This window comes from Bubalus bubalis, chromosome 22, assembly GCF_019923935.1.
Source record: "Bubalus bubalis isolate 160015118507 breed Murrah chromosome 22, NDDB_SH_1, whole genome shotgun sequence".
In the NCBI taxonomy this organism is placed as follows: domain Eukaryota; kingdom Metazoa; phylum Chordata; class Mammalia; order Artiodactyla; family Bovidae; genus Bubalus; species Bubalus bubalis.
The window spans coordinates 4,855,553-4,871,823 of NC_059178.1; the positions used below are offsets into that span (position 1 = coordinate 4,855,553).

General features: G+C 42.9%; 1 protein-coding gene across 11 annotated transcripts in view; it reads right to left on the reverse strand.

Moving 5' to 3' along the window:
* NEDD4L (NEDD4 like E3 ubiquitin protein ligase) overlaps positions 1 to 16,271 on the reverse strand; it is a 379,669-nt gene that overhangs the window by 145,220 nt on the left and 218,178 nt on the right. For 3 of the 11 annotated variants that reach the window (XM_025273167.3, XM_025273168.3, XM_025273169.3), the window contains exons 3-5: positions 15,993 to 16,074; positions 13,223 to 13,261; positions 10,696 to 10,749 (exon numbers count right to left, since the gene is read on the reverse strand). In XM_025273167.3, the coding sequence (XP_025128952.1) occupies positions 10,696 to 10,749; positions 13,223 to 13,261; positions 15,993 to 16,074 (175 nt within the window). Of the gene's footprint in view, positions 1 to 5,665; positions 7,012 to 10,695; positions 10,750 to 13,222; positions 13,262 to 15,992; positions 16,075 to 16,271 lie in introns of those variants that run through there. The other 8 variants (XM_044934468.2, XM_044934467.2, XM_006073371.4 and 5 more) reach the window with 5 other exon arrangements.

Sequence of the window (16,271 nt, forward strand, 5' to 3'; positions counted from 1 at the left end):
ATCATGCATCCGTGATGCGTGCTGTGCCGAGATTATTTCTGAAAATCTTTCCACCATCTCCATCTGCCCAGAAAAAATCACCAAGCTCCTAAACGACACATTTTAGTGCATATTTTTAACACTCTGTCCTCTCAGGCCTTTTTCACCTTAAACTGGAGCCGGCTGTACATCGTGGGTAGACAGGCGTCCTCTCTTGTGGAGGACATGGACTGTTAGGCTGCCTGGTATGAATCAAGGGAACTAGATGATTGCAGACAGGTTACCAAGCCTCTCAGTAATCACCAGCCAATTGTGGAGTGGGCTTCCTGAGCTGCTTTTGGCATTCAGAATGGAAACTTAGATATTCTGGTATTCGAGCATTCAAGCAACAGTTTCAACACCTTCCATGAATTCCTGCTTTTTCCTCATTTTTTGCAAATGTCTTAGAGTTAAAAAAGGACAATGTATTTCTGGCATTGATCCATTTCAGCATTAATGCAGTTGATTACTTTTATTAAAAAAAATCTGCTTGATCAAATTCCACAGACTCCTATTCAGATTTTTTACCATCTGAGCTATAGGGAAGTGACTATTTAGATTAGCCTCAATTAATTTTAAACTATCAACTATACAGAGACACGTAACGTTGATTAAATTTAAGGTAATTCTTACATGGAGTAAATATCTTCCAGTATTGTGAAGTTTTGTGTAGAGATAACAATTTTTTTATTAGCATGTATTATAAAATTGTAGTTTTAGTTCAATGCGGAAGAACTCTGCCTCCAAGCTTAGCCAAGAGAAGCAGCTGCAGCGTTTATGAAAACCCTCTAAAAGGCAGTATCCAATAAGGCCTATTCCCAAATACTGCCCTCATCTGTAAACCACACAACGTGGAAATTTTGTACAGATAACATTAGATTCCTGCTCAAAAGCCACAGCCAATAAGAAGGAAAGACAAACAACTGGAAACATGGCCTGGTTTAAAAAAAAAAAAATATATATATATATATAGATAGATAGATAGATACACACATATATATAGCCAAAATGACACTGCAAACCAACATGTCTGAAATGCCAGCAGATATAACTACGTTTAAGTTTCAAAATTCAATCATGCAAACACAATTAAAGGTCCTGTTGTCCGAGGCAGAGCTGACAATCGAACTGCAGTCTCCTCAAGGCCTGTGTCACCGCAGGGCACCGTTAGGCCTTGTGACGCTGATTATCCGAGGGGCAAACACTAGGGAAGGCTGAGATGACAGTACACAGGAGATCAAAGCCAGTTACCAAAGCAAACGATTCCAGGTATTCCTTAAATCTCTGTGGCCCTGTGTCTAACGCCCTGTGATCAAAAGCCGACTGTTCACAGCAACCGAATTACCTCCCTTGGGGAACAATTTGTACCTTACAGAGAAGTGGGTAACAAAGGAAAAGACCAACACAACACCTCATTGAAACCTCACCATAAGCCCATGAGTTGGGTGTTTTTAGCCTCCTTTTTCACTGACAAGGGAGAAGGCTCAGAGAGGGAGTCTCAGCTCCTGGGGCATGTCAGGAAATTGCAGAGCTCAGTCCACTAGGCCAGTGCTCCAAGGCACCCATCGAAGCCGCCATCTCCAAAATCTTCAGCATTAAAACGTCACATCACAGAAAGCACTGAGCTGCTACATAGGTTTTTTATGTGCAAAGATATAAACATAATTTTTTTAATTCCCATTCTGCTGCTGCTGCTGCTAAGTCGCTTCAGTCGTGTCCGACTCTGTGCAACCCCCATAGATTCCCATTCTACATAGATACAAAAAATGGTAGACAGAATGTGACACTGTCATTAGGTGTGTGTCATTAGTTATCACACCTAATGACAGTTTCACATACCTTCACTGGAAACAGTAAAACAACAGTTTTACCACATGGTGGTCAGAAAAGCTGAGCGGGGCAGTCGGATGGTCATATTAAGTGAAATAAAGGCCGGCACTGATCCAATTGTGAAATGCTACAGAGATGTGAGTGTCACCCGCAAGCCCTTTGTGTTTCCGTGGTGTACACACCTACACATTATCACGTACACTTTTCACTAATCCCTCTAAGGTGAAATTTCAAGTTACATAATATTGGAACATGGCTGTATACAACCAGGTTGAGAGAGACCTCTGAAAAGAAAAATTCACAGAATCCGATCAGAGACCAAGTCAGTGAAAGGACTACCAGCTATTTTTTAAACCACTACACTGTGGTGGTGGTGCTTTTAAATAAAGAAAGAATGTACCTGCATTGCAGGAGACCTGGGTTTGATCTTTGGGTTGGGAAGATCCCCTGGAGAAGGGAATGGCTACCCACTCCAGGATTCTTGCCTGAAGAATTCCATGGACAGAGGCGCCTGGCAGGCTACAGTCCATGGGGTTGCAGAGAGTCAGACATGACTGAAGGACTAACGCTTGTACATATTTTCCTAGAATTAATCTTTTAAGGTAAAAAGGAGACACCAACTAATACTAAAGTCAAAAATGTTCTGTCGAGTCGAATCGCCCTGTCTAAAAGAGACCTAAACTAAATTCTCCCCAAACAAAAAGAGCTGGGATATTCCTCTGCCATTCAGTAAAAGGAACTGGGAATCACAGAAGATTGCCATGCCGCTTCTGTGACACGTGTATCCATGGGAAGGGCACGGGGGGAAATTCAGAGAACCCAGGAAGAAGGAGAGGAAGCACGCTCTTTCCCTGTAGCATGTGGAGTGGGTGTCAGAAGAAGTGTTCTCCCCCGCCCCCCGGCCCTCTGATCTCTGTTTACATTTTGAATTCTGTGTCAGCAAGAAACACAGAGTCCCAGAAACTTTCCAAGGACTCAGTGTGATGTTATATACACGGTGGACCTTAAACACGTAATGACATTATTAACGGGATTAGAAAACCGGCTCCTGAAACTTGTAGGATGCAGAGCCAAGCAGTTGCTGTGCATGAAGGCATCGAGCAAGGGCACAGAAACCCTGATAAACAGGATCCCTCTGCCTCAGAGTCACTATCATGCAGTTAGGAGGAACCCAAAACACTAATCTAAGAAAGTAACTAAATTATTCACTAAATAACCATTAAAATGTACAAAGTAAACTGGTAAGGTATCAGCATTTTGAAATATTGTAACATGGTAACTAATAACTCTAAAAAATCAATTCTGTCTTACTTCACAGACTGGGTAGAAAAATAAAATCAAGGCTCACAAGAGGTCCCTGGAATCTGATTAGCATTTTTTTTTTACAATCATGTTGCATTTTAAATTTATTCGTGACAGTCATGACAGGATGTCTGGGAGGCACTGAGCAAAGTTCTCAACAAAATAGCCTTGTAATAAGGTCTAAGGCATGGATCGTGACATCTGAGCACATTCGCAAAAAGAATCTTGAAAGGTTTTCCCCATCAAGAAAGATTTTTGACATCATTCAAAAGACCTGACTGTAATCGATTTTTCATGTAAACTAATAATGAAATGCCCTTCTGTCCAAAGCAGCAGATATTTGAAACGTCAAAAGAGCTTGGTGGCGGCCAGACTGTAGACGCCCAAGTGAATGTTTTCTCTCAAGATAAATAAGGCCGTGGCAGCTGCTGCCTACACTTAACACCCCTGCCCATTTGAAACACGTACAAAGTGTTGAATGGAGCCGACAGTTTTGTTATGAGACAAGTTTTGTTTTTGCTTCTCGAAGAAGCAAGTTTTCACTTAAAAGAAAAAGCCAGCTTCCTACCAACCCTTCACAAATTTATAGAAGTGTACAAAAATACAAATTCGAAAATAAATACTACTATGCTTTAGATGGAACTTACTTTCCACAAAAAGCTCTTTATTCTAGAACTTACATTTCCAAATGTGAAGAAATTTTATTTTCCACCCTAACAGCCCTTGAGAGTTAGAATGGCCCTTGCATGTAAATTACACACAGTGTTTGGTATGTTCCACTTGTTTTTTCAATCCCGGGAGAAACGTCAAGCCAAATGAGACTGTAATTATAAAAATCCATTTGTCCTCAACACCTAACTGCAAAATGATTTAAAAGTCTGATAAGTTGTCAAAACTCAGGATATGCGTGTTGTCAATATTCATGTGGTAGGTGGTCCAAATTCAGCACAAAAATATGCTGTCCAAAGAAGTCTACACCTGTTGTGATAGGACTTTCTTGGGATGAAGGTTAGATGCTATTATCAGAATTTTGCTGAAATCTGTACCACTGTATAAAAACAGTATTGGTTCAGACCAAAAATACAGCATTTCCTAATGAAAGGGCTAGAGATAATAAAAGAAAAAGGGGTATAAAAGGGAAAAGAAGAAGAAACGGTTACATTAACAGTTATAAAGTTATATTAACAAGAAAAATATATTGACATTTAGCACCTGATTATATGCCTTCAAAATAGTGAAAGACAACAATGGATCAGTGATAAAACTTACTCATACGGCCAAAACTATTTCTCGACACAAAATAATAAAAGATGATACGGTTCCACAGCCAAACTCAGTCATTCGCTTTGAAAAGTCGCAATTCACAACTGAAACCAAACACAAAGTCTCCCAGACATTTCACTGCCATCTGAAATGCAGCCGTCAGAGGAAATTCAAGGAAAACCACCCCAATTCAGATGCAAGGAGCTTGTCCTTTGAAAAAAAATAAAGCACGTGGCTAGTGATTAGTAGTAAAAGAAAGCTAGCTGGTGAAACTTTGCATCCCACGACCAGCTAGGAAAGCTGCCGAGTCAGCATTTGCCTGGTGGAGTTGGCAGCTGTCTGTCTGTACTCCATTTCACTGAAAGGGAGAGAGCAAGAACACAGGAGCAATGAAGGCCAAAATCTGTTGCTGGACTTCTGTTTCCACAGCTGGAGGCTGGGCACTTAACTATTCTATAAACAGCAGCCCAGCTTAGACACTCAAGTGGGCAGTGTTAAATTGCAGGGGTGCGCAATCTGACCATTAACAAGTTCCCCAGCAGTTTCCCCTCATCTTGGCCTCACAGGCCAATCTGCTTCAAAAACACATTTCCTCCCGGCCCACAACTGTGGCTACCTTTGTTCACTATAACTTAATGGGACCAAAAAAAAAAACCCCAACACACCCACAAAAAGACAATACATTATACAACCAGGGCCGGCCCTGTACAGCTAAAAGGCCATGAGGAAGAATGGGTCCAACTTGACATATGCTTAATTATGAAGCAACCAGACACATTTAACCTGAGATTCTCTCACCTGGATTAGAAAGGATTATTTTTTAAACGCGAGTGTCCTCACAGCTTGTATCTGCAAGCAGCTTTTTAACGCATTTCCAACGTCAACACACTGGGGCACTGCACATTAACTCAAAAAGTAATGACATCTTAAAAAGTCTTTTATTGAGGAGGGAGGGAAAAGGGGGAAAGGGTTGTCTGGATTTTTCAAAACAAGAGTTAAGAGACTTTGAAGACCTAAGGCTACGATATTTTCTAAAATCGGCTAACTAGTTTCATGGACTTCTACCAAAGGCGGGACCACAAATCGTGGACCCAGAACCCGGCCAAACACACCAAGTTACTCTGGCCCAAAGCAGGGAAAGTCCCAGAAGGGAGGAGGATGTTGTTTATTTTAATTCCGCTGCAGAATACGCCTGCTGGGCTAGAATTGGCCCCTTCCTCGTGGGGACATACGGCATCGCAGGCTCACTTACCGGGGCGCCGGCTCCCGTGGAAGCCGGGCCGGCCGCTGCGGCGTCCTCCTCGGGACTCTGGGGGGCTTCCTCGGGCCCCCGAGTCACGAGGATTCTGAAGTGCTGCTGCCCCGCGTTTTGATCCTGCCTGATCTTAAACGTGCAGCCCTGGCCCTGTGGTGACCTCTCGGCCACCGCCTCGGTCCTGTGGGCATCGGGAGCCACCCTGCGGCCCCGCAGGGGCGCCTCCGGGTCTGGGTGGCCGCGCTCCTCCGGGGGACTCCCGCGCTCAGCCCTGGGCTGCGTGGGGTACGAGCTGCTCCTCTCCAGCCGGATTCGGGGATACCTCACCAACCTGTCCCCCTTGGTGCCGGTGAAGCCGAAGTTGAAGTCGCCGCTCGGCGCAGGCCCGCCACCACTGGCTGGCGGCTGCTGCAGCTGGAAGACAAAGCAGCGCTTCCCGGAGCTTCCAGAAGCATCTGGAACATGCTGCAGGGACCAGCGCCTGGGCTCGGGCGCCGCCGCTGCGGGCCCAGCCTGGCCCTCGGCTCCCGAGGGCATCAACTTCACCGGGCGCACATCGGCGCTAGACGCGCGGTGTTGGACACGCACGGCCGGCAGCTCGGCCTCCTCGCGGCCGTCGGGGCCCGGCGCTCGGCGGCGGCCACACGTGCCGTTGAGCTGCGGGCCTGGAGCCCCGGGCTCCCCGGTAGGGGAGCCATCGCCGCCGCCGCCGCCGTCGTCGAGGCTCTTGGCCTCCAGGGGCTCCCCCGGCGGCTCTGTGCCCGCGTCGCCGTCGTCAGGGGTGCCGTCAGCCGCCTTGCGCTGCAGCGAGATCTGCACGGACGAGCTCCGCGTGGGCCGCGAGTCCACGGGGCCCAGCAGCTGCGGGATGAACATGGATGTGCTGCGCTTGAGCGCGCCCACGCCTCCCCGCAGGCCCGCGTCCTGCGCTCCGCTCGGGGCCAGCGCGACCGCGCCGCCCCGCCGCGGGAGCGTGTGGAATGCCATGAAAAAGTCGTCTTCTCCCTCCTGGTCTAGGATCTCCGACTCGGGGGCTGTGTTGCTGCGGCAGGAGCCAAAATGAAACCGAAGCCGATGGGCCATGGTGCCCAGAGGGCCAGGAAGGGACAGGGCGAGCGGCAACAGCAGGCCCAGCGCCGCCAGCAGTCAAACCCCAAAGACACGAACTCCAAGGAAAAGCGTTCCATCTGCCAAAGCGTGAGCACTGCGGCACCAAGGGCGGCAGATAGCAGAAATAACCCAAGTGGCAAGCGGCATTCCAGGCATGATTGGATAAGAGCAGAAAGCTCTCATCCGCACTGTGACAGAGGGTAGGGTGGCCGGAACCACATGACCGCGGTCTCCCTCTCCAATGCCAGCTTCTGGACTTAGTGGAGTTTTCTTCCCCCTCTCGCTCTCATTTTTTTTTTTTTTTTTAAACAGCAAGAGCCTGAAACAGCACCTTCCCAGCTGCTGCTTTTCCATCAGACAGGAGTGGCCCCAGCAGGGAGCTCTCACAGCTGACTAAGGCAGCAAACACAGTCCGAGCCATGCGGCTATAAATCTCAGCGCAGCGCGCTCACCGGACAGTTCTTTCCAAACCGAGCTGGGCACCCGGGCGCTGTCTCACCGATGCGAGAGAACTGGCACCCAAGGCAGAAGCACACAGAGGAACCCCCTTTCCATCGAACCCAACAGTGACAAGTGAAATTGCAGGGGCTGCAGGAAAGCCCTCTCGGGAGCAATCGGATGTTACGTGCCCCTCTTACATATGATATCACCACACTACCACGATGGAATGCAAACTAATAAAACGTACTATAAATATGATTACACACCCCACAGAATGCGTGTCCCTTTAACGTTAAATAATTAGACCATGATCTACAAGTAACAAAATAGCTGAGTGGAGGGAGGGGGGCGAACAACTTACTGCCAGTTGGGGTCTGCCTCTGGCTACCACCACATGTTTTTTATTTGAAAGATGGGGAGGGCGGGGGACACAATCTCACACATAATATGATTCTCAGATACGGCAGTGCCAGAGGAAAGGAACCCAGCTGGAGAAGACATTCCTCCCTGTATGTCAGATAGGAGAAAAAACAACATCCCCCCCACTCAAAAAAAAAAAAAAAAAAAAAGGGAAAGACAGTTGAAGAAGCGTGTTGCTTGTGGCTTTTGTAATAAATTAACTTAAATACCATGCAGAAAAAAAGTCTGCCTGGAGCTGACTGTTTTCCAGTAAGAAGTCAGCAGTATCACCCCAGTTGGGTTACAAACAGAGACTCTTGTTACTTTTGAAGGGCCAGAAAGGACCTAAGTAATAAAAGTGAAAGTCCATGTTCAAAAAACTGTCATCGGACTTGTAGCTAATTTGGATATATTCTGTGTGCTTTAAACATACTCTTTTCCGTGAGCCAGAAACATCAGTTATTTTAAAAAAGAGGTTTATTTAGGAGGGAATAAAAAAAAATGATAGGGGGCAAAGGGGGAATACCAAGCTGCAAAGAGTGACAAAAAGTTTATTTTAAAATCCGCAAAGCATGGCTCTGTCAACAGCTCTGGAGTCCAGGGTGTGGAGGATTAATCCTGTGTTTACATGCATTCAAACCTGTTTTCTAAAGGTATGGGTTTTAAATGCCAAAAATGATCTCTATGAGAGAAATGGAAGCCAGTTTGTTTAACTCGAAAACTGCCAAGCACCTCTACAGTCACGTACTGTCTTAGCTGGATTAACAGCCAACAAAGAAAAAGCCACCAGCAGCAGCGTTCACTGCACAGTAACAACACTGCCGAGGGCCTGGGGCAAAGCTCGGTACACAAAGCACAATCTCTCAGATAAAGTTTGCATTCACATGGGATTTCTTAGAGCTTGGCATTCACTCAAAGCCCTTTTGGGCTTGAAACTCTAGTTTAGGGCTCATGGCAAGGCCATCTCCACAGTCATTCTTTTAGATAATGGAAATGGAAAACAAAAATTTTTACAGTGTATTTCTTTTAGTAGAAGAAAAATAATGAGTTAAAATCCATCTGACAGGAGGCAATTTTTCCACAGTGTTGACCCTTTCTTCACCTTCAAGTGTTATTATACTCGATAAATGAGAAAGGAAGAATTAGTCTGTGGCTGCATGTATATCTCCAGGGACTTACTGTTACTCACTGAACGTTTGCCGAATTCAGTGTTTTCTGGATAAGAGATGAAGTGCCAAGAACTGTACTCTCAAGCAGAATTTCTCACTGGATTTAACAAGAAAATAACTTCATACACAGAGCAGAAGTGATTTAGCCATTCAGTACTACTAAGTGTCACCTAAGGTATAAAATGTCAAGATCGATGCAAAGCCACTGAAAATCCACATATTTTAATAGAAAAAGCTATCAGGATGGTGGGCCAACATCTGTTGATTTTCTAATTTGGAGAGTGATACCAGGCATAGGAGATCAAATATGCTCCCAAGTTCCATGCTAAGGGTTAAGGCTTGGCTGTTCTCCACCACTGGCTTCCCTGGTGGCTCAGCGGTAGAGACTCTGCCTGCCAATGTAGGAGATGTGGGTTTGACCCCTGGGTTGAGAAGATCCCCTGGAGAAGGAAATGGCAACCCACTCCAGTATTCGTGCCTGAGAAATCCCATGGACAGAAGAGCCTAGCAGGCTATAGTTCATGGGGCTGCAAAAGAGATGGATACGACTTGGCAACTGAACAACGACAAATTCACCACCACTGGCCTGAGACTTAAGAGACTAGCAGTTACATAATTACATAAGGGCTCTAGACTTCAGTGCTCTCATTTGCAAGGACAGGACATTAAATGAGATATTATAAGTCTCCTTCAGATCAAATATTCTATAAAACTCAAGCTATTCAAGTAGTTCCAGTTGAATTCTGCAAAAAGAAGGGTTCATAAGGACGTTTATTTTAAGCAAATAAATATGGTTAAACCTCTATATCTGTGTTCTACATGCATGGATTCAACCAACCGTGAATCAAAAATATTGAGGAAAGGGAGTAATTCCAAAAAGTTCCAAAAACTAAAACTTGAATTTGCCTCATATAGGCAACTATTTACATAGCATTTACACTGTATTGGGGTATCGTAAGTAATGTAGAGATAAATTTCAAGCATACAGGAGAATGCATTTAGGTTATCTGCAAATATTACACCACTTTATATTAGAGACTTCAGGGTCTTTGGATTTTGGTATCTGCAGGAGTCATGGTACCAGGCTCCCCATGGAGACTGAGGGATGAGTGGACATTAAGTTTCAGGACACTGAGCTCAGGAACTCAAAAGCAGATTTGAGTACAACTACACTCACTTATAATGTAAGGTTCACCAAAAAGTTTGTTCAGGTTTTTCCATAACATCTTACAGGAAAACCTAAACAAACTTTATGGTCAATTCAATACCAGTTCTGAGAGTACATTAAAAGTTTGTATGTATCATGATAATATTCATTTTCATAGTTGCAAACCTTGCCTTGTGAGTACTTGCTGTATACATTCTAGGGAGTTAATTTTGGCAAAGTACTTTAAGCCAGATTTGCTTCTGAAATTGCATTTCTAAAATGAAATCTAAGTTGTATCAGTTACATACATGTGCACGCACATGCACGCACACAAAATATACAGCTACCTACCATCAATCTATATAAAACGTTATTTGCAGCAAATTGATGCCTCAGGCATATCTCTAGTTCTTTGAAGGTACTTTCAATTAAAATACTTTTTAACTTTACCTGTTAAATGTATTACCTTTTTGCTGTATACTGTTAATTAGATTTTTGTTTTCCCAAAGAGATTCAATACTGAACGTGTCACAATCACATAGTTTGACTTATAGATAAAAACACTGGAAGGGTCATTTACATGAGTAATGGCCTTGATCATTATGAATATTAAGCTAGTAATGGGACAAAATGGTCTTTTTGAGGGACATGTATACTGACAGAAGTACAACATAAATACAGATTTCTGAAGCACGGTGCTCTAAAATATTCAGTTAAAAAAAAAAAAATGAAGCCAAAATTAAAAATTAGGACCCACTTACCAGTCTGTTTTCATCAAATACTTCAAACAGGAGTCTGTGATTAGATGGATTTACCTAATAAGGGACAGAAATAATATGTTTTAAATGGGCAGAAATAATTCCAAGGAATGAAGTAAGGGACTGAAAGAATAAAATACTTGATGCACTCAAATCAATTGTACAGTGTAAACAACCTGCTCTTCCATCTAGGTTTTCTATTATTGACTTCTATATTATTCCATGCCTAATATTTAGACATATCAGAAGATAAATGGTTTTAAGTGCTGCTTTTCTAACATAAGAAAGGATACTTCTAAATGGTTTTTAACAGTTCCTAAACCTCTCCTAAAACGGCACCCTCATGCCTGTACACCAAGGCTACACCCTCATAAAGGTCTACGCCTGAGAAAATTTCTTAGGCAACGATCAAAAGTCATGAAGAAAATAGCAGAAGGCAGTATTCACCACTGTGTGCACACTTTTTAGGCACCATCTCCTTATTAAATAGCAAAACGTATGTCCCATCTATTCCCAAAGCACCCCTATGATGTATACAACTGTTGCTCCCATTTCACAAAAGAGAACTTGAGGCCAGGAGGGTAAAGTAACTTGCCCAAGAGCCCACAGCTAGGATGCAGGGCAACCAGGAGCTCCACCAGGCCCAGCCCAAGCATCTACAGAGCCCACGCTTGGAGCCATTAGAGAAGAGAGAAATAAAAGATGGCCCCTCTCCCAGCAATGGCAGGGTCAGCGTCAGAGCCCCTGCGCTTTTGGTGTCTTTTTGCTTCTTTCTGTCTCTTTCCCCAAACCTCACTGAAATAGTAGGAATCGTCCTTCAGACCCAAGTGTCAGGTGCAACGCGTTCTCATTTCTATCACTGTACATAAATCCTGGAAAACAACCTTCCTAAGGAAGGACTCCTCTCTCACTAGCAGAGCCCTTGGGGAGTGTGAGTCCTCGGATGGCTTCTCCAGGGTCAGAAGGGCTGTCAGTGGGAGAGCTGGGGATGGGACCCAGGTCTCCCATCACTAAGCCTCAGCTGTCTCAGAAGGGAGAAGCGAAGGAAAGAACACGGCTTGTGCTCCTGACCCCTTGGCTTGCTCTTAACCTGGTGATGGAGCAAGCAGGTTGGCCGGGGGCGGGGCGGAGGGTGGGTAATGTGTTTGAAAGCTCAGTGAAGGGCTGTACTGTGGACCAGTGAGTCCACACGCCGTGACAGGGGCTGGGATGCAGTAGGCACTCAATAAAGATTTGTTCAATGAACGGGACAAAGAAATTTTTAAATGTGCCCCCCTCCCCCCTGCCCAATCAAGTTTACGTATCTTTAGGACTAACATAACTTGAAAAATATCTTGAATGTACTAAAATTTATAAAATTTGGCCAAGGTGTTTAATTAATTTTTGTTTCCCTCAAACTGAAAGACGTCTAAGTAGTTTGGAGTATTACAAGTGGAAAGCTGTATCTGAGAGTGAGTTACGGGCCAATAACACCTATCTGCCGCCATTACATTTTCGGTCTTTCACAAAGTAATTTAAAAATACATCTGGTAGTGGAACCGTGTGCAAGCCTGTGTGCCCCTCAGTTTCAGTAGAGGCTAGACATAGGAGCTCACCAAGTACTCAAATATCAGTGCAATATTTTAGCTCTGAACATAATAGAAAACAGATGTCATATATAGTGATCTATGTTCGGAGCTCATAAAATATATAAAATACTGTTGTGACTGAAAGGAAGAAATCAGGACCATTATCATCAGTCTAATGGCAATATTGTGCTTTGGGAATCTATACCACTCAGAAGATCTTATCTAGAATACTTCTGGAGGTAGAGTAGTTTTTAATAACACAGCTATTCAGACAATTAAAATTAACTCATCTTGAAGAGAAAAAAACATACTTTCCATTAAATAACTGAGCAGCTTAATAGTTTCAAAATTTTAATACCAAAAAAAAAAGCAATGACCACATAAACTCACTGAAAAGTTATTTCCATTAATTTACAGAATTCAGTCATTTCTACATGTAGCTCTTCTAGATATTAAATATAAAAGGTTGAGGAAATTTTACCTAATTTGGTGATATTTAAACTTCAGATGTAGTTTTATATTACACACATATGCTCACACTTAATATCTGAATTGTAAAAATTTTCTTTCCAAATTGGAACATGATTAGTAAATTTCAGGTTCTTTTTAATCATGCTGCTTCTATTGAGCTTATACCTCACTGAAACAATTAAGCTACTGTTTTAATTTTACTTATTTTTTAAAGAAAAATTTGCATAGGAAAGCTAAACTTTGCTATTTGGATACCTTTCTTTTTGTTTCCCTCAAAGATCCCCAAATGAAACAAGTCCAGATTTTGTTACCACTAGTTATAGCTTTTAAAAATTTGGGATACACTAGAAAGCTACCCAACCTTTTCTCATCTTAAAAGGAATCTCAATAAAAATTTAATAGCTGTAACTCAGTGAGTCTGTTGAGATAATATATCAATCTAGTTATCAATAACAATTATGATCCCTCACCCCAAGAAAAGAAAAACTTACTCTAAAATAAAATTCTTCATTCCACTTTGGGTTCAGCGTCTGGAAGAGAAATCATCTTGTAATTTTTTACAGTCTTTGGAACGTTAACAGTTACTGGTACAGTGCAGTCCACATATTTGCTTAAACTTTTTTTTTCACTAAAAACATAGCTAAGAGATTTTCAAAATGGCAATTAAAGAAGCATTTAAGTTATCTGAGACTATTCTATACACCAAACTAGATGGGGAGGGGATGTATGTATGAAACGTATAAGAAACCATAAATTTCATGCCATCAACCAGATAAGAGTAATGTCAGAGGCCTACAAAGAGCCATCACCATGAAAGTCAAGATATTCTTCAAGAAATTAACATTAATATAATTATTCTATAAAGAAGAAATGGACTTTTTTCACTTCCCTCAACCTGCTACAAATCTGTTTTGGAGAATCATGAAGCAGGTGGCAGAAGGGTGACAGTATTCACTAATTACACAAATACTGAAATCTAAAGATTATTTTATAAAGAACAATATTGATGATCAGATTATATAACATGCAACAACTGCCAGTTATAAACCAAAAGTGAACTCTTTCTCCCTAAATGACTAGGTTTACAAATATTCACCTACCGATGTACTTCAATCCTCTTCTCTGTCCATCCACACCCATCCATCCATCCACCCATCCATCCATCCACGCATCCATCTGCATAGCAATCTACATAAACATACATCCTCTGGAAGACTACATATACACATGTGTTTGTGCATTTGGACAAGCATTATGCTCTGAAATGAACACATCTCTCAAAAACTGTATGTAAAAATGAGACTGAAAAATCACCCCCTCACCAAGGACTACAGAGATTTTTAAGTTAGAATGATATTTGCCTTTATTTATCTATCTTTCTGTAAAAACTAGTGCAAGAAACAGCAAAATAATAACAACACAAAGCATCATAAAAAAACAAGCATAGGATGTATACAACACTGAAATGGCATTAAAGAAAAAAAGAGTCAGCAATTTCCCCACCCACAGCTCAAGGGGGAAATCTAACCCTAAATAAAAGGGGCTCACGCTTCTAGTTCTGGATGGAGCCTGGGATGGAAATGAGTGAACACGAGCAGGAGGGAGGAAGGGGAGAGGTGCTAGCAAGCCGGGGCTGCGGGGGCTGCAGAGGGCCAGGAAACCCACTTCGGGGAGACGCGGAGGGGGAGAGGCAGAGGACAGGTGGGGTCGGGAGCAGACAGGTGAGGCCACAGAACGCGTGCAGTGCCAGGCACCCGCCCACGAGGAGCAGACCGATGATGCAAACGGTTCTTCAACACCCCACGCCGCACAGAAATACTAACCGAGCCGGGCACACAGCGCAGCCCTCTCCCGTGGGGCGGAGGAGGGGGCCCTCGCCTCGGAAGGAAACGCGGTTCAGTGCCCCCCGATCGCGGCTCCGGTTTTCCGCTCCTTCTGCGTCCCGCGGGCAACCAGGTCCCCGGCTGCCTCCCCCGCCCAGCGACAGCGCCCAACAGGGAACAATGGCCTCCGTCCTTCTCAGGAATCCTCCCCACCCATCAAAATACCGGCCCCTGCTCTCCAAACTCTCCAGATTTTCAGGGCCAGTCGGAATGCCAGGTGGGAGACACGCTAGACTGCTGTCTCTTCCTTTCACAAAATGACCTGGCAACAGACCCCGGGCGTCTGCACAATAGCAGGAAGAGTTACCATTTTTTAAAAGCCCTCGCGCACTCCAGGAATTGCTTATCACTGGGTGTATTAGATTGTTTACCCCACAAAGATAGGAAAGGAAAAATAACGGGGATCCATAAATACTACTGAAGCACAGATAAGAACAGTACTTTTGGCAGAAAACATGCACCTTCAATAAATGTCCCGAATATTTTGGGGTATTTATTTATTTGGGGGTAAATATATGATTTAACAGATACATATAAAAACATGGAGTAGATGTATTAAGATATAAGTATAGATATAAATCTATGTTCTAATGTATTTTATAGATGCATATAAAAACATGGAAATATGAATTAAGGTATAATTATGGAAACAAATCTAATGAGATCATGCATGTAAAATTTAGAAAAGTGAAGCATACATACACACATACACATACGGTTTTATTGTTAATATTTTTTATTTGTTTTCATGTAGCTAAGCAAGTATTTTGCTTCCTTTGGTAATACCCGTTTTAAGCTAAACCATTCCCGTTGTTCCTACCAAATCCACAAGCCACTCCATTTCATTAAATATATTTTAAATGGCTTTAAATTTCTTTTCATAAACTAACAAGTCAACAAGAACAAATCCATGTTTTGCTTTATTCTTTGCAGGGAAAAAAACTGCTACTGGTAACAATGCTTCTTTGAATACTGCTTTTATAGTAAAAAATCCATCTGCCAATCCAGGAGATATAGGAGACCTGGGTGTGATCCCTAGGTTGGGAAGATCCCCTGGAGGAGGAAATGGCAACCCACTCCAGTATTCTTGCCTGGAGAATCTCCATGGACAGAGAAGCTTGGCGGGCTACAGAGTCCATGGGGTCGTAAAGAATCAGACACGACTGACCGTGCATGCACTTAACTAAAAGTCAAAACCAGTGTCTTAGATTAATATTGAAAAGTTTGATCTCTGCTAAATTTATAGATTTCATACTAAGAGAGGTTTAAAATAAAAATACTGCCAGCTTAAAACAAAAACATCTACAAAGCTCAAAGACATAATTAAATCAGATTAAATTATGACTTAAATGATGTTTAATTAAGGATGGACACTTACCTTTTTAATTGTTTTTGTTTGTACCAAAGCAAGTTCCCTATTCTCATCCGCTACGTACAATGAAAGTTTCACATACGGATCACTGTAAGAAAAAACAGGATTATACTTTTCATTTTAAGAATACAAAAAAGAAAGTAGCCATAACCTAACTGAAAATGCAAAAATATCAGTTAGTGACCCAGTTTATGTAAATGTTACAAACTAAGCAGTAACATTTTCAGCATGCTTACCAGGGAAATATACTGAGAAAAGTTCCTGACCAAGGATGTTTATTTAAAA